Consider the following 24413-nt stretch of genomic DNA (forward strand, 5'->3'; position numbering starts at 1 on the left):
AAATGAGAGAGATAAAATGGCAATATTTGAAGCCATGCAATGTTTTAATGTTCTTGGTGGCTGTCTCTGGAATTCCAGCCAGGAATGTATAATATTGTTTTCCTGCAAGTACGGTCCCATATTGGCATCTCTTATTTTTGTATGCCAAACAGAAAGTTTACGTAGCAACATTGAAAGCTGAACTTGGTTTCAACAGTCTATTTTAATAACGTGCCATTGTGTTCAGCACAGATTAGCAGATATAAGCAAAAAAGAAATTATAATAAAAAAAAGGAACCTTGGGAAATACAAAAAAGGAAAATAGATGCATCAATAATTTGATGATGTAAAACTACTTATAAAACATGCTTAAAAACCTAATTTTACATAAGCTTTTTTGAGTAGCTACACACTTGTAATATTTCTCTTTGTTTCTCAGTTTCACAAGTTGTCTTCAGACTTGTCTGTCATTTGGATATTATTATTTCAGCTTTGGATAAACAGCCAGGTTAGGGCAGTTCAGAATGCATAAACTTGCTGTTTCTGTCAGCAGAAGTCTGGACCCAGCGTCCAGTAGCTGCTGTAGGGTAAATTATGCTCTTTATTGGTCTGGAAGGGACCATTTTGTAATGTTTTGGGCTGTTGCCTCTACAGTGTGAAACACCATGTACATGGCAAATTCAGCCTAGTAGCGTTCGCTGTTTAGATTAAACTTACTGAAATCTAAGAACAGTGATGTAGAACTTGATTTTGTGTGTGTCGGTAGGCATCTATCCTATGTCTGTCTGGGCCAGAAAATAAGAGTGAGAACATGTATGGGGTGGGAATAAGCACAGATGTTTAATGGCTTGTGTCCAAGTTCAGAAATGTTACTGTACGGGTGTAAACACCCATCGGCTTGAGTAAATCTCAAAATGCAAAGAATATAAACATAAAAGACTGGCATCCGCCCTCCCTGCAAAAGTTATCTTCAAATTATCTTTTCGTAAGTACTCATTGAAATGTGTGTTTGTCTGTCTAGTCATCAAGGAGAATGTTAAAAGTGTCGCTTTTATGATGTAATTCCTGAAGACACGATTTTTCCCCCCCTCTTTTTTTATGCAAGCCTAATCACTGGCTTTATTTCAGATATAGTGGCTTTAATAGGGTGACTTTAGATAGAGCGACTTCAGTTGCTTAAACAAGCAATGGAAAACTCTCACTTACTGGTCTTTATAAATGAAAAAGAACAATCTCTTGGCAAGAAGTCTTGGAGGAGAGAGTAATGCTTGGAAGTGTCGGACAGAGTATGCCCAGAGCTGGGCATTATCTTTACCTCCGGACTGTTGAAACCCCAGCTGATAAAACCGAGGTGATAAATCGCCGTGCCCACATCGCTTCTGCAGCAGCTCTCCACGACAGGGAAGCAAAAGTCTCTTGAGCATACTAATTACTTTTAAACTTAAAAGCAGAATTATCTCATTGGTGAATATGGTGGTGTTAGAGAGGATGATGGGATCTGTTTGAGTATGGTCGTGGATATACGTTATCTAAAGCAGCACTTTGTTGGCTTCTTGGATCTTGCTGATGGCGCGTTTGTGTATTAATGTGCAGCAGTTCGGAGCTTGGGTCTTCTCACTTAAACATCCACGGCCTCCTTTAGCTCGTTGTACTCGGCGAGTGGAGGGAAAGATAATATTGGCATATAAAGGAGGAAGAAGAGCTGGACAGAGTTACAAACTAAAGGGGAAAGGGGGGAAAAAAAAAAAAACCTGTCACAAATTTTCCCCTTTTTCCTCAATGGAAAGCAATTTTTTCTCCAGCAGTCCATGTGCCTTTTCAGACACCTGTTGGATGTTTTCCGGTATCAAACACGAACTAGAACGTGTAAAATAAATATTTCAGATGATTTTTATGAAAGTGGGCAAGGTGAAAGCAGCTATTTAGAGTGTACACTGAGTTATGGAGATTGCAGAATCCAAACAATTCAGAAGATTCCTAGGAATAGCATGTGTTGGGAAAACAAATGGTAATAATTTCTGAAAGTATTTCAATGGAGGGAGGGAAGTATTTCTTTGTAAGTGCTTCTGTGCAGGCCATAACAAGTGCCATAACTATTTTCTCCTTGGAAAGAGTTTATCATTAGTTATTTCTGTTAATACTTTACACTGAATTTGGAAATAAACAGAAAAGAGGTGAAAGTTGGCAGCTTATACCATCGCTTTGGTCAGTCAGTTTAAATATTGTTGGGGCACATTTAAAAACAAAATAGCAAAAATGTCATGTCGTAACAAATTAATTGACCTAAATAAATGTTGGTATACTTCTATTTGAAATACAACTTGAAATATTTGCATTTCACTTATAGGGAATTAAACAATATCGGAGAAGGTGAGCGTTTGCTCTGCATTTCTATATTTGAGATCCATTTGGAAGCACGTTACAGCTCCCTGGCTGGCCTGTAAAATTCCTGTTACACACGTTTTGGGCCTCTGATAATGTAACTAAAAGAATGAGAATCAGCACAACTTTTTGAAGAGGAAGGAATATTTCCCTTGCACTTTATGTACTTCTCAAAAGTAGTTTGAGTTTTATGAGCTAGAAGGTGAATTTTGGTTATTATTCACAACATCTTTTAAGGATTACAATGCCATTATTCTTTAATAACAGAAAGGTGGCTGAGATTCCAAGAACGCAACTCTTGGGTCCTAAAAATGTTGATTGCAAAATTAATTCAGAGTTTGCAATTTGGATAAAATCAGCTTGTTTGATACTGAAGTATCAAACTCCAGTGCCGGTGTTGGCACTGGAATATCAGGCAGTCTGTTTGCACGTGCGACTGTGGACTCCACGCTTAAATCCAAATTGTTACTTATTCATTGAGTTACGACAAACTATACATTGGCTGATTTAGCTGCTTTTTGGGATATATTTGTATGCTGAATACTTTTGAAGATAAATCTGAAGTCTCCAACCATCTCTCATTGATGAACAAAGCTGCTTGATTTATTCCATATCTATTAATCTTAGGGGTTTTTTGTTTGTTTATTTAAAAAGATGGAAAAAAACCTGGTGACTGTGAGGTGGGAGTGAATTTCTGTAGGTTGTTTTGGGTTTGGGTTTTTTTTGGTTTGTTTTGGTTTTTTTCCGTAGGTCTTCCAGGCCTTCCACAGATGGATCCCATGTGGGTGGTGGTGGATGGTTGGAGGCACAAAGGGATTCAGATGTCCTGTATCCCCGTCGGTGCTGGCGCAGCATGGCACGGTCCGACCTCCGTCTGTGAAAACACGGCAGTTAGAGTTACGGGCAAAGGACTCTCCAGGGGATCGATGAAGTCGATTTCTGTTTATGTAATGAAATCAGGGAGCAAGGGTCTGCTGTAGTACTTTGCTGATGGGATTCCAGCGGGGTTGTCTTTCAATGAAAAGGCTGAATTTAATAAACCCGTGGTCTGGCGCGCTCTTTCTCGGGCGGCGCTGCCTTGCTCTAATGGGTTGCTGTTGATAATTTGGGGTGACTTTGTTTACCTAGTCTGAGAGCTTCTTTTTAAGCAGCTGGCTGGAAATGGAGATGAAGGCAGTCTTAATTCACTTTTAATAAAAGATCAATGGGTTTATTGTGAAAAAATAGAATACAGATGTAAACCGTACCTGATAAAAGAATTAAATGTGTGTTTAACCTTCCTGTTTTGTTTTTTCAGTGCTACTGGTGCTTGACCTTCTTCGGTTTCGAGGCTATTCTCTTTCTTGGTAGTTTTACATTTTAAATTTTACTTAGACTACAAAAACAAACTCTGCTGGTGTTTTTCATCTCAAGTGCTTACCAAATCCCTCAGATTTTACAAAATATTTAAAAAGTAATCTCCAGACTAAAGTCTCATTAAAACCTTTGCCCTTCCTGTCGAACGAAAGTTCAGAGAAATTCTGGTCGATTCTGATTTGGAAACTGTAAAACAGAAAATATCATGGTGTGAAGTAATAATTTAGGCTTGGCTGCCTCCCTGTAAAATCTATTTCCAGAAGTTTCCAATTAAAATGCAGCATGTCTAATAGTATAAGCGAAAGCACCTTATAGGCTCTTTCTTTTATATTACATAGGAGGAAAAATGCCCCAAACGTTAGTGGAAATTAAGAAGACTTGGTGGTGTTTTTTATTGAAGAGTCACATATATATTACAATATGTTGACTTAGTAGGAGAAACCACATACTCAGGATTTTCTTAGCTATACTTATTTTCAGTATTGCTTTTTAATCAACATTTGATAAATTAGTTACGTACTTATAAAGATGCAATTTTTCTTTTGGTTTTCTTTCTCTTTATTATACCTTGTGCTCTCTTGCTGCTTGAACAGTTTGGATGTTTCCCTCCCTGTGGTTCTTTCCCCCTGTTTCAAAAGAGAGAAAGCAAAATTGGAAAGAGGACAGATTGACTAGGATGGTGAACGGTATGGAATAGCCTACATAAGAGGAACAAGTACAGAATTTAGATCCCTTCAGACTGATGGAGATACCACGTTTATCTGTAAAATACGATGATAAGACAACAGTTGTTCACTGCATTTTGGTAATAGAGTTAGGAATGGCCATCAAGGGCAACTACAGTTGCCCTTTAGAGGTTGAAGTAAATTAAAGCAGTTCAGGATTAGTGAATGGCAAAATGCATTATTACTGACGTTACCTGGTTGTGGAAGGATCTGTATTGCAAAGTATTGGAGGTCAAGAGAGTATGGTCAGGGTAACACTATGTTCTTTTACACTGTTCTTTTAGTCTTCACTGAGTATTTTCTGTTGACAGCCATCAGAGGCGGGGTATTTGACTATACCATGGCCATCTGGTATCACCTGCGGTGGCCGTTCTCATAACAGCTCAAAATGCGTTAATGTTCTGCCTTCAAGAAGGCTGTTTCTGGATGTCCGTGAAAATTTTAAGCAGCATCAAAAGTAATGACATTTTAGGTAGACGTATTTTTTTTATTTCCAAAAGCATTTCAAAATAGCACACTTTACGCCTTGTTGGATATTTCTCGACAAACTGTAGATGCGCGAACAGCAAATTGTGCAGTTGTTGTATATTGACAGTGCACTTCATCAGCAGGTGGTATTGGATTTAAGAAGCTGAAGCATAAGACGAGTGCTTAGGGATGGTCTGTAAGATGATACTTCTTGTTGAAAGTCTTGTAGTTAAGTATTCCCAAGATGGTCTGGACAGCATAAACAGTGCCACTATGCAAGAGCTTTTATATTACGAGATAAAAGAAGGCAAAATGTTTTCAGTTGTGGGTTTTTACTGTAGACTGAATTACTTCTGAAATGTATGCTAATTTAATCTGAAGCCAAAGAGGAATGATTTTTCAAAAATAGTTTTGCAAACCTGATGAAGTTGTTCTACTGTGATAAATAGCTCTGCAGCAGTTCCCTTCAGGAGATCCCCTTTCTGCTTTGGATTTATGTTGGGTGTATACTGTAAATCAGCAATATTAAGAGTAAGAAGGAATACAAATTGTAAGCTTTGAGGCGATTTTTTTTTTTTAGATGATGTAATAGTTTTAGAGTGAATAATGAAATACGAATATTTTTCTTGACGTGCAGATGCTCCTGTGCATGAGGGATTCTCAGGTTCAGATTTTTAACACCCCAGGAATAAGGGGGTGGGGGGGGTGTGTGTGAGCGAGGTGGATTCACTCTTTGTTTTCATGTTGAATTTTTAACATTTTTAAGAAAGTAAGTAAATTGAGACTAAGTGCTTAGGGGAGAAAACAAGGGGACAAAAGCCCTTAGAAATTATTGCATTTGATTTAACAGATTCTGTGGGTTTCCTTTTTAATTCTGTCAATATAGAGGCAGTGCCAACGCTGTTCATCGGGAAACTCGCCTCAGTATGTCTCCATGTTCCCACTTCCTCCATGGAATGACTCATGGGATGTGGGTTTAACCAGTAGAGCAAATAAAATGCCCTTAGCGCAGAAATACGTTACTTCTAGTATGTTTGTCGATACTTTCAAAAAGGGAGGATATTGAAGAGCATCAATGGCTTGTTTAATTTTTACCTCTAATTACATTGTGTGTCATTGGTCAGAGATGTGTCATCACCTCAGCTTACACGTCGTCTGGGAAGTTTATTAACAAGATTCTAAATTTTGGGGGAAGAAAACATCTAAAGGAAGTCACCTCAGAACTATTTCTTCCTTTTTCCCTCCTAAGTAGGGTATTTTGATGCCCGGAATAAATACTGAATCTACAGTGATAGGTTGGATAATCAAATTTTCCCATTACTGTTCTGCTCGGAAGTAAAGAAGCTCTTTTTTGTTATAACAAAAGTAGTAATATTGCAATGCGGTTAATTTTATACATCCCATGTCATGTCAGAATATGACACTGTAGAAGGAACTGGGAAGTTCGGAACAGGGCTGTGTGGTAGTATAGTGTGTATGTGTAGTGGTGTAATTCTCACATGTGGGACTCACGGGTGTCACGTATTCCAGGATGCAGAGGCAGCATCTTCTGGGAAACCTGTAAGTGGGCGAGTAATCTGTACTTGTACCCCTGAGTACACCCGTGCTGCTCGGAAAGGATAAACTGCCACCTCGTGCTTTCTGTGCTTAAGCGACACCTCTGCAAGACGGTTACTTGGCCATTTCTGCTTTCTTGGCCAATTGAGAAAATGTCTTTAAATCAATAAGTAAATATGTGCTAATTTTTTTTATAGATCTGACTGAAAAGGTGTATTTCCCCCCCCCCCCCCCCAAGTCCTTAAATTGTTTCATCTGAGTAATGGTGACTTAAGGTGTTCTTTAGCCGTTACCTTCACATACCTTTCAAATATTTCTGTTTAGACAGAGTAACATTTCAGAGCGGTTTATTTAATAATGTCACTTCCATTCTCTGGTTTTAGAGGATTTTCTAGGGCTTTGAGGTTTAAGCTTCTCCATGGAATGGAGGAATATTGGTTTAACTTAATGTAGAAATTTGCATTTAATTAAAAAAAAAAACCCAAAACCCAACAGCGATAGTTACAAGCCAATCCTGAATTTTTTCAGAGGAGATCAGAGATCAGGTATTTGACAAGGTTGAGCGTGAAGCTTGGTTGTTGGGTTTTTTTTAACATGGACGGTAAAGACTTTGGTTTTATCAGAGAGAATTTTTGTATTTCTTACTCAACAATTTACAGTCGGTGGGAAATACATAATGGAAAAAAGTTAATTCTACTGTAAATATTGTTAAGAGTAGAATAGTAAGAGAATAAAAAGAATTGGGAATCTCAAAAAATGGTTCTGATTCTCCAAAACTGCTGCATAAGAGTGTGTCTGGAAGAATAGCGGGGCTTGTGGATGTGACTTAGTAAAATATGTCTTTATCACTAGACTGTAGTCACAGTAATTATCTATGTCCCTTCCTAAATATTGGTCAGCTTCATTCAAGACCACTTTGCCTTTTTTCATATCAACTTCGTATCAAGATGATCATCTTCATTACCTATGTAAAGCAATTGATACGAAGAGCTCTTAGTTGCATCAACCGCAGTGTGACCTCTTACAATGCCCCCTTTGAACTGTCGCCTCAAGACCTGTGCAATTGAAATCCTTAACCTTTTTAGCTCTGTTTACTGAATGTCTGTTTCTCACGCTGATATGTGAAATGAATTTTCAGTTTAAAAATAAATTTGATATTGCCACCATATGGCTCTGAACGTTGAGAGGGTATGGATTAAAAGAAAAATGGCTCAAAGATAGATTTTTGACTTAACTTATAGGCCGATGAAAAATTTTACTTTAAATCAAATGAAGATCTGATTAAAGGAGGTTATTATTGCTGAGGTGGTGATTTTCTGGGTAGCTAAAGGGAAAATAATTATGGCTGTTTAGTCTCTGGGAATGTCTGCAAAGAATATCTTTTTAATAAATCAACAAAGAATGGTAGAAATTCACTAATCGTTATCTTAAGCTATTCCAGGAGAAAACTCCATAAATTAAGAAGAAAATGCTACTATTTAAATATCAATGAACAAAATGCTCCATCACTAATGCAATAAAAATAGCATCCCGCTTACTGTTGAGTGGGGGTTTTTCCTATTAGATTTTTTTGGGGTCTCCATTATTTGCTAGAATGAACAACAGTTGAGACCAGCTGCTTTTGGAGGTGCTGAGTTTTTCAGTGTCGGCACCAGCTCAGCAGAGCTCTAGAGGATAACTTAAATACAAAGTTTCAGTAAGCAAAGCCAAAACTTTTGCAGTTCATCTTGGATACCGTAAAAATGTATCATGTTAATTTTACATTTTCTTCAAGTGCCAAGGTTAAGTTTGTATTCCTGAGATGGTGCTGAAATTACCGAAGGACTAAGGCTGTGATTTCACCGAAGCTGGTTCTGGCTCATTTGGTGTAGATTAGATTAAAATTTTTCCTTGTTCATAGGAAAATCTGGAAAGTTGTAGCCAGAGTGTTCTTGTGCAACTGATATGACTACTCTCTTTGGTTTTGTTTTTTTCTTTTCTCCTTTCTAGGGTCAGTACAGACCTTCTGACTTGTTGTGTCCAGAGACGTACGTTTGGACGCCTATTGAGCAGTGTCTGCCCCTGCTTGAGCACTCGAAATACTGTCGATTCAACCAGGACGTCAAAGCAGGTACGTTTACAGGTGCTGATAGGTCTGTAAATTGTCGGTCTTGTTTTTATAATGTATTGGCATCGTCTGCTTAATCTGAAATCTGATCTGCAAAGGATAAAAAGTGAAAAATTCATAACTCCCCCAGCAAGCATTAGCAAATAGAGAGTTTTATCTTTTAATGTAAAATAAGCAATACAAATTTTAAGTACATTCTGTTTTACAGACTATATGCCGTTCAAAATAAACACGTATTGCTGCCGTTCAGATAATTGTATTTGTTATTCTGTGCATGAACAAAACCGATCAAATAATTATTCCTCCCTTAGAGTCTCGGATGAATGCATAAAGAAAGGAAATCAGAATCAATACAGGAAAGTGAAAAGGGATGGAGAAGCTTAAAGGCTTCAAGTGCTTTTGTTAAGAAACTGGCAGATTTAGTTTAAGAATCTGTCAGAGAATTTGAATACAATAAGCAGCAGAAATACCTTAAACACCTTGAAGTAGATGGAAAGTAGATTTTTACATTCTGTAAAATAGATACTTAGTGATTTGTCAGCATAGAATGGTAAGGAATATTACTGACCAGAACATAATCCAATAATCATACTGTAAACCAATGCAATCGAATGGGAAAAAATACATATATTTGTTTTAGCTGCTGACCCCGTGGGCAGATTGCAGGCCTCGAGGGAGCTGTGTTGGAGAATGCTTGGTGTGATGCTTGGCTGGAAAACAAAACACTGATTTAACTGTTTTATTAACTGCAAATTGTTAAATATCTTCTTACTTGAAAATTCCTCTTTCTCCACTGAATAGCAGTTGAGAAAAAATATAGCATTATTCAGAAATGTCAGGGATTAAGCTCAAGAGTGCATAACACCATATAGATTTACCTGTCTCCGAGTAGTCTTCAACAGCTGCTGCTCTTTTTATTTACCGTGGCTGTAGTTTAAGAAAACTTTCATTCAGTAGCAGATGAACTGTTAACTGTTGGAAGGGCGGGGTGTAGGTAAATGGAAGGAATTTGAAGAGAGATGTCCACTTTAAGCAGGATTGTGAACTTTTGAAGAAGCTGCTTCAGTTTCTTGCTTTCCTTCATCCTGTGAATGTTCCCGTTTGTGCTGTGACTTGGTTGATCAACTGGAATGATAAGATAATAATACTTCATAATTGCAAATGTTCTGAAAGGGTCATAATTTAGTTAAAATACTACAGTAATTAGACGAAATGTGTTTCTAGATATAGATACTGATTTAAAAGTTTTAGTAGCAGAATTATGTTCTGTGTAGATAGATAATGTTCTTTAGGGATTGTGCAGGTGGACGTGTGACGTGGTGGGAAATAGACTGGGGAGTGTGCTTGGATGCTCTTTGAAGAGAGTGTCTGTCACCATGGGAAAAGCTTAATGCGTAAGAGATTTAAACGGGCGGCACATCGTGTCTTGGTCAGCTAGAATCATTGTTAGGTTGGTGAGAGGAAATTGCCAAAAAATTACAAAGGTGGGAGGAAGGAGAGAAATGGTTTTGGAGGCCGGCTGTGTTCAGGATACTCTTGTTATTCAGAAATAAAAGAGGTGCATTCATTTAAGCGCAAAAGTGACAACTAAACTACTGCCTTTGAAGGTGTTAATGCTTTACAAGCAAAGGGGCATCATCTTCTCAATTCTGTGAAATTCCAGTGGCATACCATGCATTTGGAAACTGCGGGATATAAAACTTTGCATCATTATCAGCGCAGAATATCTCACTCCAGACACTACTGGAACTGTGACTTCTGTCCTGTGGTTTAAGGAAATTAAAACATAGCTACACGTTGAAATGCAGTAGGCCTGCTGTGAGCTGATAGTCATTTGAGGTTTAAATAGTTGCTAGCTCTAAGGAAGCTATTTCTCAACAGTAAAATCAATTTCCTTCTTACTTCTTTACTCTCTACAATAGTCAGTAATATGAGTTTAATGAAGTTACAGTGAATTTAAAAAAGAGCAATAGGAATGGTGGTGTGCTTTATTCCTCCTGAATCAGCTTTCTCTAATACTGCCTGTAATTATGGCAGTTAAGTAGGGCATGATTTATCAGGAGCGGGACTTCCGATGTAGAAACTGAGGGCAATAACCAGATCCAGTAAACAACTGGGGGAAACAGTGCGACTTGCATTGCTGCCTGGGGCAAGGAAACAGCCACTGGAAATGGTCAGCTTTAATATTGTCTGTAATGTCACAAAATTTCTGAAACATTACCTCACACTAGTTTGTTCATCATGTTTGGCAATTTTTGAACTCCTTTTCCCTCCCTTTAAAAAAATGAAAAAAAAAAAAAAAACCTAATAAATTTACCAGTTGCAGCTTATGAAAATGCGTTATAGAACAGTGATGACTTCAGGAGAGGGTGCTGTGCACTCTGACCTTCCAAATCTCTGCAATATGAAAATGATTTCTGAGTATTCATACATATTACATCGCAGAACTCCTTCCTATAATCAGATTTATTTTTTTCTTTTCTGGAAAAAAAAAAAAAAAAGAAAAGAAAAAGAAGAAAAGATGTGCTCACAGAAAATATCAACTTTTTCTAGAGTATCAGAAAATATTAATTGATATTTGCAGAGGATTTTTGCCTGTTTTGCTTTATGTGGTTGTCCCGAGCTTGAACATTTTCAAATGGTTTCACGGTGTATTGTTTTCCATTCCCTTCTTCTCTGACGTCTTTTGTTAACAGTTGGAGAATGAAGAAGAGAGGACAGACGAACTAAACAAAATTCTTAACTCTTTATACCACAGAGATAAGTCTAAAAAAGTGCCTAACAGTTAATAAATTAAAAAAGCACTCATAGCAACGATAATAACTTTTTATTCTTTTTGGATGGCAAATCGTGGGCGCCCGATGGTTGAAATAGGTCCAACTCTTTCCTGCTTCTTTCAGTGTAATGAGATTCAACCTCACTTAACCTCAAAACACTCCTGTTATACAGAGACAACGATGAGGTCTTGTGCCAGCAAACGCTCAAGTTTGATATTTAAATAAACTCCTGGTAGGCTCTTTATGCGCAGTTCCTAACACGTACTGAAAAATGTCAGTTACTTTAGGGGAAAAAAAAAAAAAAAAAGGCATAGCAATGCTCAGACAGTGTTCATGGATAAAAGGTCACGTTTATCAAGTTCTGCCTAAATTACCTGTGCCTTAGAACAGATTCTTCATTTTTGCTGTCTGGTCAGTTTGAAAAAGTCAAAAGACCTGGCATCATCTTATAAATGAGAGAGGTTTATTAGGATTCTGATGTGTTTATTATTAAACAGTGGCCAGTCATTTACTTACAAATAAATAATCAGTGAGGTGGGGCAGTGATAGAAGCTTTGGATACTGATGCTTTCTGAAAATTGGGATTGTGCTGAACTGCATTTAACTGGCCATTAGCCTTTACTTTGTAACGATGAACCCTACGTGAAATGAAAGTTTAAGTACAGATGGAATTTGGTTGAAGAAAAAAGAAGTTAATTAAAATTGCTCTGCAGATAAGTACCTGTCAGTGACTCTGGACAAGATATCAAAACTGATGAGCAAAATTCAGTCACACGATAGTGTCTGCTGAAATATTCCTGGGCATGGTCTGTCACACGAGTCAGCTTCCTCCGCTCAGAACTGGTCTTCAGGGCTTTACCTCGTTGGTACTTTCACTAACAGCTTTGTCTGTGGATCAAACAGAGCATGAAAAGAATTATAAATAATTTACTTGGTATCCTGGCAATACTTTTATCCTTCCACTTTCAATTTTTTTTAAAGACTAACCCACTGACATGTCTGTCTTTTTGTTTTTTTTCCTAACATCTGTTGAGAATTTCAATTTGTTGCTCCTGAGAGCAGCCTGTGAAAAATGTCTTCGTGAAGTAAAATCTTTATGAAAATCTACTTTTGGGATGGTAATTAAATTAGGGGGAAACTCAATTTAAATCTTTTTTCCCATCACCATGGACTGTCAACACCTTTAAGAAGCAAGTTCAGATAAGGGCAGATACAATCCCCATCTAAAGGGGTGACTTCAAAGCTGTCAGTTTTGTAGCTTCACGACTGTGTCCCGTAACGTGGGGTGTGTGCGTCCCAAGCAGGGCGAGCAGGGTGCTGTTACCCAAGTGACAAAGCTGTCCTTGATCCCAATGGCTAGGCACGGCCCGTGGCAGTCTCAGTGGTGGAAGCTGCCTCCCACCTCCCTGTGTCTGCTGCCTTGAGCAGAAGCTTTGACTAGAGCAGATCAAAAAGGATTTTAAAGCTTTTATTTTTTTCTTGACTGATTTGCTTGCCGAAGTTGATAAATTGGCTAAGCTGATACACATCTGTTCAGCTTCCTGTATATCTAATAATAGAGTGAAATCAAAATGGCATCAAATGGAATACATTAATTCCGATGAAAGTACTTTCTCCAGTGGTGAAAGGAACACATGACAAAGGCGTACATAGACCCCTCTGTCTTGGCTTTGTGTCTTGGAGACAAGACACTCTTTGCTCCAGAGTGTACAGTTTAACACAAACCACGATGGATGCAAAAGGATGGTATAAAGAAACAGAGAAGCACCTCTAGTTTGTCTGGTGAATTACATTAATAGACTAAATTATAATCTATTAATAGACTAAATAGTAATGGACTAAACTATGAATTTTTTTCTAAACGCCACAGTGAAGGAGACTTTCGAAGGGGGATCTAAGGAAGTACATTAATTATCTTTTATAATTTGTGGAGGAATCTTTTGCAGCATGAGATGTGTTGGAGAAATGAAGAATATGGGCAGACCCAAAGGAGTTTCCTTCAAAACCAGGCATAGTGTTCTGGGACATCAGATCCCATAGTCAGTCTGAGGTAGAACTTGCGTTACTCCCTGTTGGTGCTAGGAATGAAGGCGAGGTTGAAACAGGCTGTGGAAAGCTTTAGAAGTGAGGTCTGCCTGATGGGACCAGGGGATGGGTAGCTGTTAGGGACACGCATGTAAGTTTTGCGGGAGTTCACGGAGGTAGAATGATGAGAAGAAGGACTTGACAAGAACAGAAGAAAGCTGTTGAAACAAGTAATGGTAGGATTAAAACTTGAAAATCTAGATAGATATTTGTAGAGATAAATAAGAGAGGCCGTTTTTTAGATACACTATGTAGAAAGAAACTAGATGTGAAAACCTGAGGAGCTTACGAAGCCAAAGCCGTATGCCAGCAGAAATTTGCCAGTGCCTAACGGTTCACCAGCCACCTCCCTCACACTGCTCTTGATGCAGACCAGCCTTTGCCTCTGCCATCTCCATGCAGCAATAAAGATCTTGCTTCTTCCAGTGGAAGAAGTGGGGGTCCTTAGAAGAATTTAGGCTTTAGACTGTTTCCATCTGGTCTCAGACAAAGTGACCACAGGCACTGGAATCAAGAGAAGATAATTTGTCTTTTCTGTGCTTTTCAGTGGTCTGCCTGCAGCCACCGGGGATCTGGTGAGGTTACGTCTTCACAAAAGACAGATGTTGAAATCCAAAAAGTCTTATAAATTGCCTCATGTTCACATACAGGTCTTAACCATCAGAAAAAGAACGCAAACCAACACTGACATCAGTGCCTGCACTCTCCTTTCCAGGAGCATTAGTCCGACAATCAATGCCAGAGGCCTGGGACGCTACACAAATCGACGTGGAGGTCGGAATTTGAAGTGAGAGGTCTCACTTCAAACTGACAAGAATCACTCTGTGTAACCCCAATTTGATGCATTACCTTAGGAACAGAGTTGATGCCAGATCACTAGTTTATGAGTTGCTGAACTAAAGAAAATTACAAAGATTTCCAGTCTTTTCCTGTAGTAGTCTTGTAACATTTATTGCAAGTTTTTACCAGAATTTTGAAACTTCTAGGAATACAAGCTGAAAAAACTTTTTTTTTTTTTTTTTTTCCCCTTTCAGGAATACATCTTTCTCACACCTACAGAACTAACTCCATTTTCTTTGCCGCATACAAAATGAAAATTTTCACAGCTTTGCAGCATTGTTATTCTGCTGCACATTGTAATCTAGAGTAGTAGAAGGCACTCAGCATTCCCAGTATTTAATAACTTCCGAATCCTCTTATTAGCGGCTTCATTATGCATCTTAACGCTTCTTGCAAGAAACTGAGGGTTATTAGTTCTAGTAAATAAAACTTAGCATTCTTATCCAGAAGTCTGCAGGCTTGGGCAGTTATACAAAACTGCATTTATTTTTAAAAAGATATTTGTGTGCGTAGTGCTTTTACTAGAAAAATAATCTGTCACAACTCTTTCAGTAACCTGGATTTCTAGTGCTGTGTTTTTCAAAGCATTTAATTTTAGGTACAGTTTAGCTACTATTCTTTGCTAATGAGAAGGGCGTATTTCAGACATGTTTTACATTTCTTGTGTATGTGAATGTAAGTACTTTTGTTGATTTACTTATTTTTTCTTCTTTTTTCCCCCCATCAAGTACAGACGCTGTTTAATTTTAAGATAGTTTAGGTCCCTGGCAAAGAGATGCATACGTGTAGTGGCGCATCTTTGAATCTAGTCAGATGGATTAAAGCAACAGACAGCGTACACTAATGTTTATAAGGGCAGTGTGATGCAGATTAGTGTTTATAAGGATAAATGCCCTGAAGTTCTTGAGACGATGCAAATGTAGTCACAAAACTGTCACAGATGGAAAACATTAAACAAATTGTTTAGAACTGTGCAATCATCTGGTTAGGGAGAAATTGCTGCTCTGCTCTGAAACAACCGCTGTTCATAATTTTTTAAAGATACAGTGTTGTGTACTTTGGAGAGTTAGGAAACAGTTTAAATAAATTCTGATAGATCATGAACTCAGTTCTTCTAAAGAACTAACTTTCCACTATCTTATCAGAGCTATATGTAATAAATTTGGATTCTGTAACCGAGAGAGAGAGAGAGATATCAATTATTTCTAGCAGCTCCTCTAGAGGAGGCACATCTTACAAGTTTGTATCTGTTTCTAATTAAGTTTATAAACACTTAGAATCATCAGAATGCATATTTCCAAATCCAGTGTGATCCTTGAGCATACCAGATATTTAAACAATGAAGATACTGCCAAAAAGGTGTAGCCAGGCAAATTTTCCCCTCACTTTTTAGTATGTTTGGATTAAACTGAAATGACTGGTATGGGCTTTTGGGCTCGTGTGCGCCAGTATGCTCAAATATTCCAGTGCTTCTGTAATAAAAAGGTAGTGTTATTAACTTAATTTGTGGGTCCTAAACAACTGGCGCTGAATAATTGGCTTGTGGCTTAGAAATTACACCGAACCATCAGCTCCGCAGCGGAGTCTCCCGAAGCAATCAATGGCAAAGACAGAAATGTCTTTAAAACGTGATTTGAAGTGTGGTCATAATACGAACTCCCTTTTGCCTTGCTCTAGCAAATCTCAAACTCTGCTAAGTGTTTGTGATTTAAAAGTTCATATTTATTGATTCTCTGAATATATCTGCTTCTGACGTACAAGTAGCAGAGTAAACCAACACCCCTCAAGAAGCGCCGTCGCCTGACTTTCAGGGTAGCTCATGAAACGTTTGTCTTCGACTGTAAAATTCCCCAAAATATGTTTTAATCCAAAATGACTGTCATGGAGATTGTGTAACCAACAGATGTATTTTGAAATTACATATTTTTTTTGAGGCCACTGCTTGAGAAATAAAGATATCCTGGCATACTTTACTTCTCCTCGCGTTGAAGAGGTGGATTTTAGATGGTTGTGTGCTCAAGATACTCCTTCACCATTTGAATGTTGTGACGTTTGATTCTCTAGCAGAATAATTCCTTTTTTCTTTTTTTTTTTTTTTCTTGTGACTGAACCAGAAGTGAACTCATTAGTTGCTGAAGATTCAGGGAAATGTGGGGAAGGACAAGGACTGCCAAATCTTGTAGGAATCATTTTCCATACTCAGAAGGCGTTAGAAACACAAGAACAGAAATTAAAAATTAAATAATATTGGATAAGTAGAGCGATCGTGCAGATTTATTTCGTGCCGAGGGTAGCCAGCATATGGGACTAGTTTCAAAATGTGATAAAAGTTAAAAGCTGTAATTAGGCGCAGATACCGAGCAGCTGTGGAAGCGACACCGCAGGCATGTGCTGGGTCCCGGCTCAACCATGCACCACCAGCCACTTTTTCCAGGGTCAGACCTCTTGTAACCGTCCTCGGTGCCTCAGATCATGTTTACTCTCTGCTCCGGTGACATCATCCGACTTTTCACATGCAACGTAATTGATTCCATGTTTTAATTAATTTAGCCAGTAAATTGATTGCTGTAATCTGATTTATTTAGCTGATAAGCTGCTGATAAGCTACTGCCAATTGCTTAAATTTTGCCTATTTCGTGGAAACCCCTGCATTTCTAATTCTCAGCCTGACTCTTGTATTTGGTATTTTCCTCCTTCTCATATATCAGTCTTAACGAGGACTTTGCTTCGCCCTTCTTTTTGAAAGATCCTCTTACTGCGTTCTGCCATTTTCACTTCTATGCAATTCAAATATCTTAATAAATGGTATTTAATTCTTTTACTCTTTCAGTTTTTTTCCTGTTTCCATCCCATTTTGGGGGTCTGTAACTCCTTAAAAGCATAACCCTCTAACTTTTATCTTTTATTCCATTGGTTTTACTGCCATTGCAAGCTTGGGGCTCAGCACTGTGTTTTGCTGTTGGCTTGAAGTGTCATTAAAACCTGTGATTAAAAGTCTCTGGCAGTCTGGGTGAAAATGGAATTGTCTTCTTGGAAGCCTTCTTGTGAAAGTCTGAAGTCCTCATTAGTAGCCCTTCACAATTATCCAGCTTTGGGTCAGTCCCATGGGAAGATTTTGCTTCAGAAAAAGAAATAAAGGTGCTAAAATCTTTGCGTAAAAGTGATGAAAATAAGTATCGAAGTATATTTATAGAATAGAATAAAAAAGTATCCAGAATTGCTAAAATGCCCTTTATTTTAATTAATATTTCTATTTCAGCCACAAAAAATTGTTTTTAATTCCCTGGAAGCAAGGTTATAATCCGGAGGGTGACGATGGCCTATTAAATTTGCAAAGTGTGTTTTCTTAACTTGGTTGTGCAGTGCAAAATGACTCTAAAATATATAAAATGAGGCAGTAACGCTATTCCTCCATTATTAGCCCTTGTAAAATTATTTTGACATGACAAATAAAGTCAGAAAGACATTTACACGTCATAAATGTCAGCTTTGTATTCGGTGGAAGTTGCAGAAATTCAGATCGTGGGAAGGACAGCCGTGGTTTGCTCTGAGCCGGGCATGAAGGGCAGTACCTCGTCTTAGGCACCGTTCCTGCTGCGAAACATAGACTGACCCATTAGTGTCGCTTTGTAGTTAGAAAATTACTGATTATAGTTGAGTATTTGGCTCCTTGGGTAAATCTTAACTGAATTCCAAGGTATTTTAGCTACCAGTTGAAATGAAAAAGCAGTTTGTGTAGCGTCTCTGCTTCTTTCTTATGCAAAATATGTTCGGGAAATAGATGGAATAAGCTGTTCCGATTGAGATGTCAGCGTACTTATCAGTTTTAAAGTTCTACTAGAGTTAATAATGAGATAAGCATTCTGTGTTTATCTAAGAAAAAATATTTATTCATGTTTTTCATGAGAATTGAATGAAATATTTCATTCATCTCTAATAGGAAGTGTTTGTGCAGCAGTTGCTTTCCATCCCGCATCTTTTGTATTTAAGATGCATCCCTGATTTAGCGTTCTCAGCCTTTAATTCACAGCTTTAATGGCATGTTTAATGTGTCTTTCCCAACCGTGAGTGAGTCACTTTTGATGGTGTTCTTGAGGTGACAGGTACATTGCTAAACTCTCTGGAAAGATACGTGTGCAGTTTTAATTCCCTGTTAGCGAGTGAATTAGAGAGTTGTTTTCATGTGCTGTTCCCAAGTGCTCATTGGATTTTGATCGTGATTGTCCATTCTGCCTCTAAAGAGAAATGAGCAGCTCAACATACTGAACATTCCTGTGTTGTTCTGAATAACTGGGATGCTTTGAGGAAGAGAAGAGGTTCTCAGAAGCACTAGGGAGAGGCATCTGATGCAGGATGAAACTTAATCAGGCTCATCAGTGCTGCCCCAGAGCGAACAGACCTTCCCAGAACCTCATGATAGGTTTAGAATAATGCATTGGAAGTGCTTATGGAGCCAAGCAAAAATGAGTTGGGGTATGACTGAGCTTATAGGCTTGACCTCGCAAGCCTGGGTCTGTAAAACCACCTTGTGTGCTCTGCTGATTGCCGGGTTTAGGGAGTGTCCTGGGTTGAGCAACACAGGCCTAATTTCTCTTCTAATGCTGGGGAAAACTGCACTTTTAGAAGACACTAGTGTCTGAATTTGTGAAAAAATTTACTTCATAGCCAGCTAGGCTATGTGGGATTCAAGGTCTCAGTGTTTTCAAGCCTGGCCAGGTGCAGGGATGAGGAGGAGCGAGGCCTGGGCATTTGACCCAAGCCGGCCAACAGGGTTATTTCATACCATGAACGTCACATTCGATATAAATTAGAAAGTTTGCTGTGTAGTTTCTCTCTCCCTTGATGGAGGCAGTCCAGAGAACTCCTTGCCCCAGTGCCGGACCCCTGAGCCCTTCCCTTCCTGCCAAAGCCGTTGCACTCACAGTGTCCCACATTTACTGTCCCCTGCTGGGAGTGCACGGCTTCCTACTGATACAATTGGCTGAGTATAATTCTCGTGTATCTTATATTAATATCAGGATTAATACTGGTTCTTTAGTATCGTTGTTAATTATTCAGTCTTATCCTATTAAATCCATTTATATTTCAACCCTCTTGTTTCCTTGCTTTCCCTGATTCCCCGTCCTGGGTGGGGAGGGGTCATCGGGTGATAGAATAATTGTCTAAATGACAATAAATTGTTATGGGTCTTCTCAAACCATAACAGGGAGAGAGTCTGTGGTGCCGCGCACAGGACTGGGGTCTCCCAGCGTTCGTGCGTTGAAACCCGGGCTGTACCTGCTGTGACTCTGCTGCAGTTAAACTGAATGCACAATTCAAAGTTGACTAGATGATCAAAAAGGGTTTTTAAAACAAGCAAAAAGACAAAAAAAGAAAAAAACCCGAACAACCACAAAAGCCCCCAGGCATGCAGTTAATATCCTTCATTGTCAATTCACATTCTCGTTTCTCGTATCCAAAGTCATCAAGGATAGTGTCATGGATACAACTTCAAAAGAGTTGACTGGTTCATTTTGTCTTCTGGAAGAGCATCCAAAAGTGAAATAGTTATCTTTGTCAACTTGCCATCTACTAGTTTATATTCTTTTTTTTTCCTTTTTCCCTTGCCTTATTATCTTGACTTTGGAGGCACTGGATACTGTTTTCAGATAAGAAGTTGTTCAGTCTCATTTAACTAACATTTTCGCAGGTACTACTAGTTGGTTTTTGTTTTTTTATAGTGCATCCCTGAAAAGCCAAGTCCTTAGAGAAATATCAATATCATTTAAATCTAGCCCTTTGGTAGCCATTTCTCAGTCACCGTGTTTCAGGATAATAAACTGAGGTAGGTTAGAATAATTGTATCATATGAGACCTCCTCATAAATAAACCGGTAATTTTATACTTATTATTTTATGTGCATCTCTTTCAAATGTCTCCAGCGGCTCATACTTGGATTTTAGTGTTAGCAATGTAGTCAAAGGATTGTATTAGCAGGTAAGCCAGAAGCCTTTGCAGATTGCTGTGAATTACAGCGGAGAAGGAGAACGGCTCTGAATTGTTGTATTCACAGGAAATGTTTTCCATTGGCCCCTTTTCATGTTTACTACTAGAATAATAAGAGTCAAAACACAATGAGTTATTGTTTCCGCGTGGCGCAGCAGGGTTAGTGGATTTGGAATGGGTTTTGTCAAGTGATTAGTCTGCTTGCTTCTCAAGATTGAATTGCAAATCATAAACCAGTTGTATGATTTCAGGCACAAAGCCCAAAAGTTTCGTTCGGAAGACGTCTTTAGGATTTACCCTTGTTGCAACTTCTTCTCTTTACCTATTTTAAGGTTCCCTATAAGTTATACCTGTAAAACTGTCATTCTTCTGCCTTCATGTTTTGAGGATCTTTGGTAATATTTTGATAAGATGCATTTTTCTCATTAGAAACCTTCTCTTTTTGAACAATGATTTCAAAGGTTCAGGGTTTTTTCTTGTTAGAGTAACTGCAAAGAGTCGGCTGGTTGAGAGTACCCTGAGCTTCCTACTGTACTTCCTTTGTGACTTGTGCTTTCTGGTCTTAATTAAGAATTCTTTTCATTAATTTTTTTTTTTTTTTGTTGCTTATGCTTCATTTTAACTGTACTCTTATTTTGGTTCAAGTTAGTATTTTTATACCCTAAAGCATAGTGGTCTTTGATATTTCTTAAAGTATGAGTCTAGTATGATTGAAACACATTTCAACTCGCTGTTTTATAGAAATATTACTGTTAATGTGTTTTGCTTGTCTCGTTGCTGTGTATTGTCTGTTTTGTTTTTGAGGACGACTTCCTATGCTTTGCTGGGGAAGGAGAAGAAATAATGCTTTAAATTGAGTAAGAAATGAGCTTAAATTCAAAGGTCAGATACATTAGACTTCCGATTTGAAGTGGAAACGTTTTCTGTTTCCAGTAGTTAATACCTCCTACATTTCAGACATAAAATGTGAAAAGTTAATTTGTTTCCTTTTAAAGTTTCTTTGTTTTCAAATCATTGATCATTAACTGTGACAAGGTCATGTAAACCAGATGTAGTTTTTCTCCAAAAAAAATTTGACAAGGCTGTAGTGTTTCTCAAATAAATGGACATTGCCGTAGTGTAACCAGCAAAGGATGGGTGCTTCTTTGGATCATTTTTACACCGAGTTTAAAAGCCTAGGTATCACGAAGATTTTTAAATTGAATTTTAAACCTGTTATTTTTCTTTAATTTGGAAAACATGAACGCTGTGTTCATCTTTAAAAACGATGCAAGTCCCAACTGGTTCAAAATTGAAAATTAAATCTGAGAACAACTTGAAAAAAACCCCCAAATCCAACATCCCCTTTGTGCTGCCAGTCTGAAAGTACAGCACTTGTGAAGTGTTGGTCTTCGTACTTCTTTTTTTTTCCTGTGGATTTAATTTTTAGAGGTAAAAATAGTTTTTCTGAGATTCCGTTTTTAAGCAAAATGGAAACTAATTTGTAACACGAGTTATTTATGTGGGAGTTTCCTTCAAAGACTCCTTTCAAAGTGAATCACAGGTTTCAGTTAATGGCACAATTTTAAATATTTTAAATTTTGAATTAGAACTGGTTCTTTGCCTGTTTCCTTCCTTTCTTCCACTGTTTCATCTTGCAGAGGAGAAAATAAAATCTCTGTGTAGTGTGGATGCAGAAGCACAAAGTGAAGATTGTCAAATACTTTCTTTATTCCAGGGAGTTTAGGTAGCATTTAAGGAAACTGAAACTTATGACCAGAAACAGCGTCATTTCAGAGCTTTGCAGGAGTGCCGTGTGTCTTTTCTTGAATTAGAAATGCCCAGCCTCTGTAAGGCTTCTTATACAGAAAATGTAAGAAATATTTTCCTGTGACTAATGTGTTTTGTTTTTTTTTTAGATTGGCAATTTTCCTTATCCTATTTTAAAAATAAGAAAGTTAATAATTTTGTCACTAATTTTTAATGCTTTTTTTACTTATTTTCCTGTAAATGGAGAAAAAAACATATTAAAAAGTTAGCTTGCTTGCATCTCTAGATTATGCCCGACGGATTTAAAAATGCCGTGTTTGTGAGGAGTATATTCAAGAGGATGAGGGAAGAGGTACCGCTAACTGGGCACCCATCCCGCGGGGCCGCTGCAGGCTGGCTTTCCAGCGCAGCAGTGATCAAAACCAGTTTGACCCAAATCAGCCACCACCGAAAAGCTGCTTTAGTAATAGTTTGCCACAAAAACCTTTGAACCGTCAGACTTTTTTCAACGCGATGTTGGCTCCAAGCCTGCGTAGAGTCGGAGGAGGCTGTTGCAGAACTCGCTCCCCGAGTCTCAGTTGTTCGGCTTTGCACGTCCTTACCCGCCTTCCTGGCCAGATGTAGCTGTTTTTTCACTTCAGCTTATATTAGGTAGCAATAATAAAGATGAATGCACTCAGAGAATAAAAATATTGGGATGTTGGCTTCCCAAAATAATTTTATAAAAATGCTAATCAATTCCTACGCTGTAAGAAAAAAAAAATCAGAACGTGAAACTTTGAATTTCTATGTAAATGCACGCCGATGCTATTGCTGTGAATAGAAATGGTAAAATAATTCCCCCTCCTTATTTTACGTTGCTATTTCAGCAGGAATGCGTATCAGCATTTGAAACTCAATTTTCTGATTTGGGGAGGGAGCTTGCGTATTTGGGGGGAACTTCGGGTTGTGCGAGAAATGGATTGTAGAGGAGTATGTCAGGCTTCCTGTCTTCACATTCCTCCCCGTCCCATGAGTATAAAAGTATTCCTGGGGCCGATTGCTGGCTGAGGCTGCCTTTGAAGACCACTGCTGTTACTTTTAGCTTGTTACTCGGTGTCACTCGGCAATGCTGCCTATGCTGTTGCCGAAGACCCATATGTGTGTGTAGCTGGGCCAAGAAATCAAACCGGTATCTGCCTGACATCTGTCAAGACAAACCGTTGCGTAGAGGGGCTTTAGATCACTTCTGCTTTTTACTTTGTTTTTTTTACTGATACTTAGCAACATATCTGATATGCTTTGTTTTTTTCAGAAAAGAAATCCTCCATGTATGAATTGCATTTCATAGTGATATGGGGGTGGGAAACAATGAATTTTAATGCCTCTTTGCAATTTTTTTATGGGTTCATGGTGGCAAGGTTGAATGATACCAATATCTATGTATATTTCTGTGCATTCTCTCCAAACACCTCTGGAAACACTTCCTCTTTATCACTTGAAATGACTGAATTTGGTGGAAGCAGTTCTATTAACAAAATATTATAAATGAACAATAGTACAAGAAGGAGGTACAGTACTGCTAAATGTCCACTTGAATTCTTGGGACTTTGCCTTTTTGAAGGTTATCTTCTCATGGAGCTGTTGATTAACTGTAGTCTACACAAGAGACACCGTCCCTTGACATAAAAAAACATACAAGGTTTTATCCCTTAATTCAGTTCTATCCATCAATACAGTTTGATGATAGATGCGTAAGAAAACTAAACTTCAGAAAATTCAACTCTGCGGATTGAAAGTACCTGTCATTTCAGAGAACTGAGCCACACCAACCGCGTTGGGGAGTTTCATATATCATAGAATCAGAGAATGGTTTAGGTTGGGACACCTCCCACCAGCCCAGGTTGCTCCAAGCCCCGTCCAGCCTGGCCTTGAACCCCTCCAGGGATGGGGCAGCCACAGCTTCTCTGGGCAACCTGGGCCAGGGGCTCACCACCCTCACAGCAAAGAATTTCTTCCTGGTATCTAATCTAAATCTCCCCTCTGTATATGTAGTTTATACTGTCTGTGTTAAGCTTAAAACGTGTCTGAAGTATTCATAATACAGTGATTTTTTCCAAGATATTGATACTTTCTTAAGTGCTCTGGGAGAGCCTTCTCCTGCCTGAGGGTTGCATTATAAACCTCTGCTGCAGGCCAAGAAAGGGCTGGTCTACAGCATGGTCTGGCAAGCCTTGCTAATCCCCAGAAAACGCTTGGCTGTAGTGCTTAATAAATTTGCTAGAACCCTCATCATGGTAAGTTCCCTATAGCTGCCCAGCTGGAGCTAGCGTGGGCCTGACTGCAAGGAGGATAATGCGCCGACTGCACTTGATTTAATGAGGAAAAGTGGAGTAAGGGTGTAAATGCTGAGCAACAAGAGCA

General features: G+C 38.5%; 1 protein-coding gene across 4 annotated transcripts in view; it reads left to right on the forward strand.

Moving 5' to 3' along the window:
- ATE1 (arginyltransferase 1) overlaps positions 1–24413 on the forward strand; it is an 88122-nt gene that overhangs the window by 54240 nt on the left and 9469 nt on the right. For 3 of the 4 annotated variants that reach the window (XM_063337685.1, XM_063337684.1, XM_063337683.1), the window contains exon 11: positions 8457–8577. In XM_063337685.1, coding sequence (XP_063193755.1) covers positions 8457–8577 — 121 coding nt within the window. Of the gene's footprint in view, positions 1–3111; positions 3706–8456; positions 8578–24413 lie in introns of those variants that run through there. The other variant, XM_063337686.1, reaches the window with a different exon arrangement.

This window comes from Chroicocephalus ridibundus, chromosome 6, assembly GCF_963924245.1.
Source record: "Chroicocephalus ridibundus chromosome 6, bChrRid1.1, whole genome shotgun sequence".
NCBI lineage: Eukaryota > Metazoa > Chordata > Aves > Charadriiformes > Laridae > Chroicocephalus > Chroicocephalus ridibundus.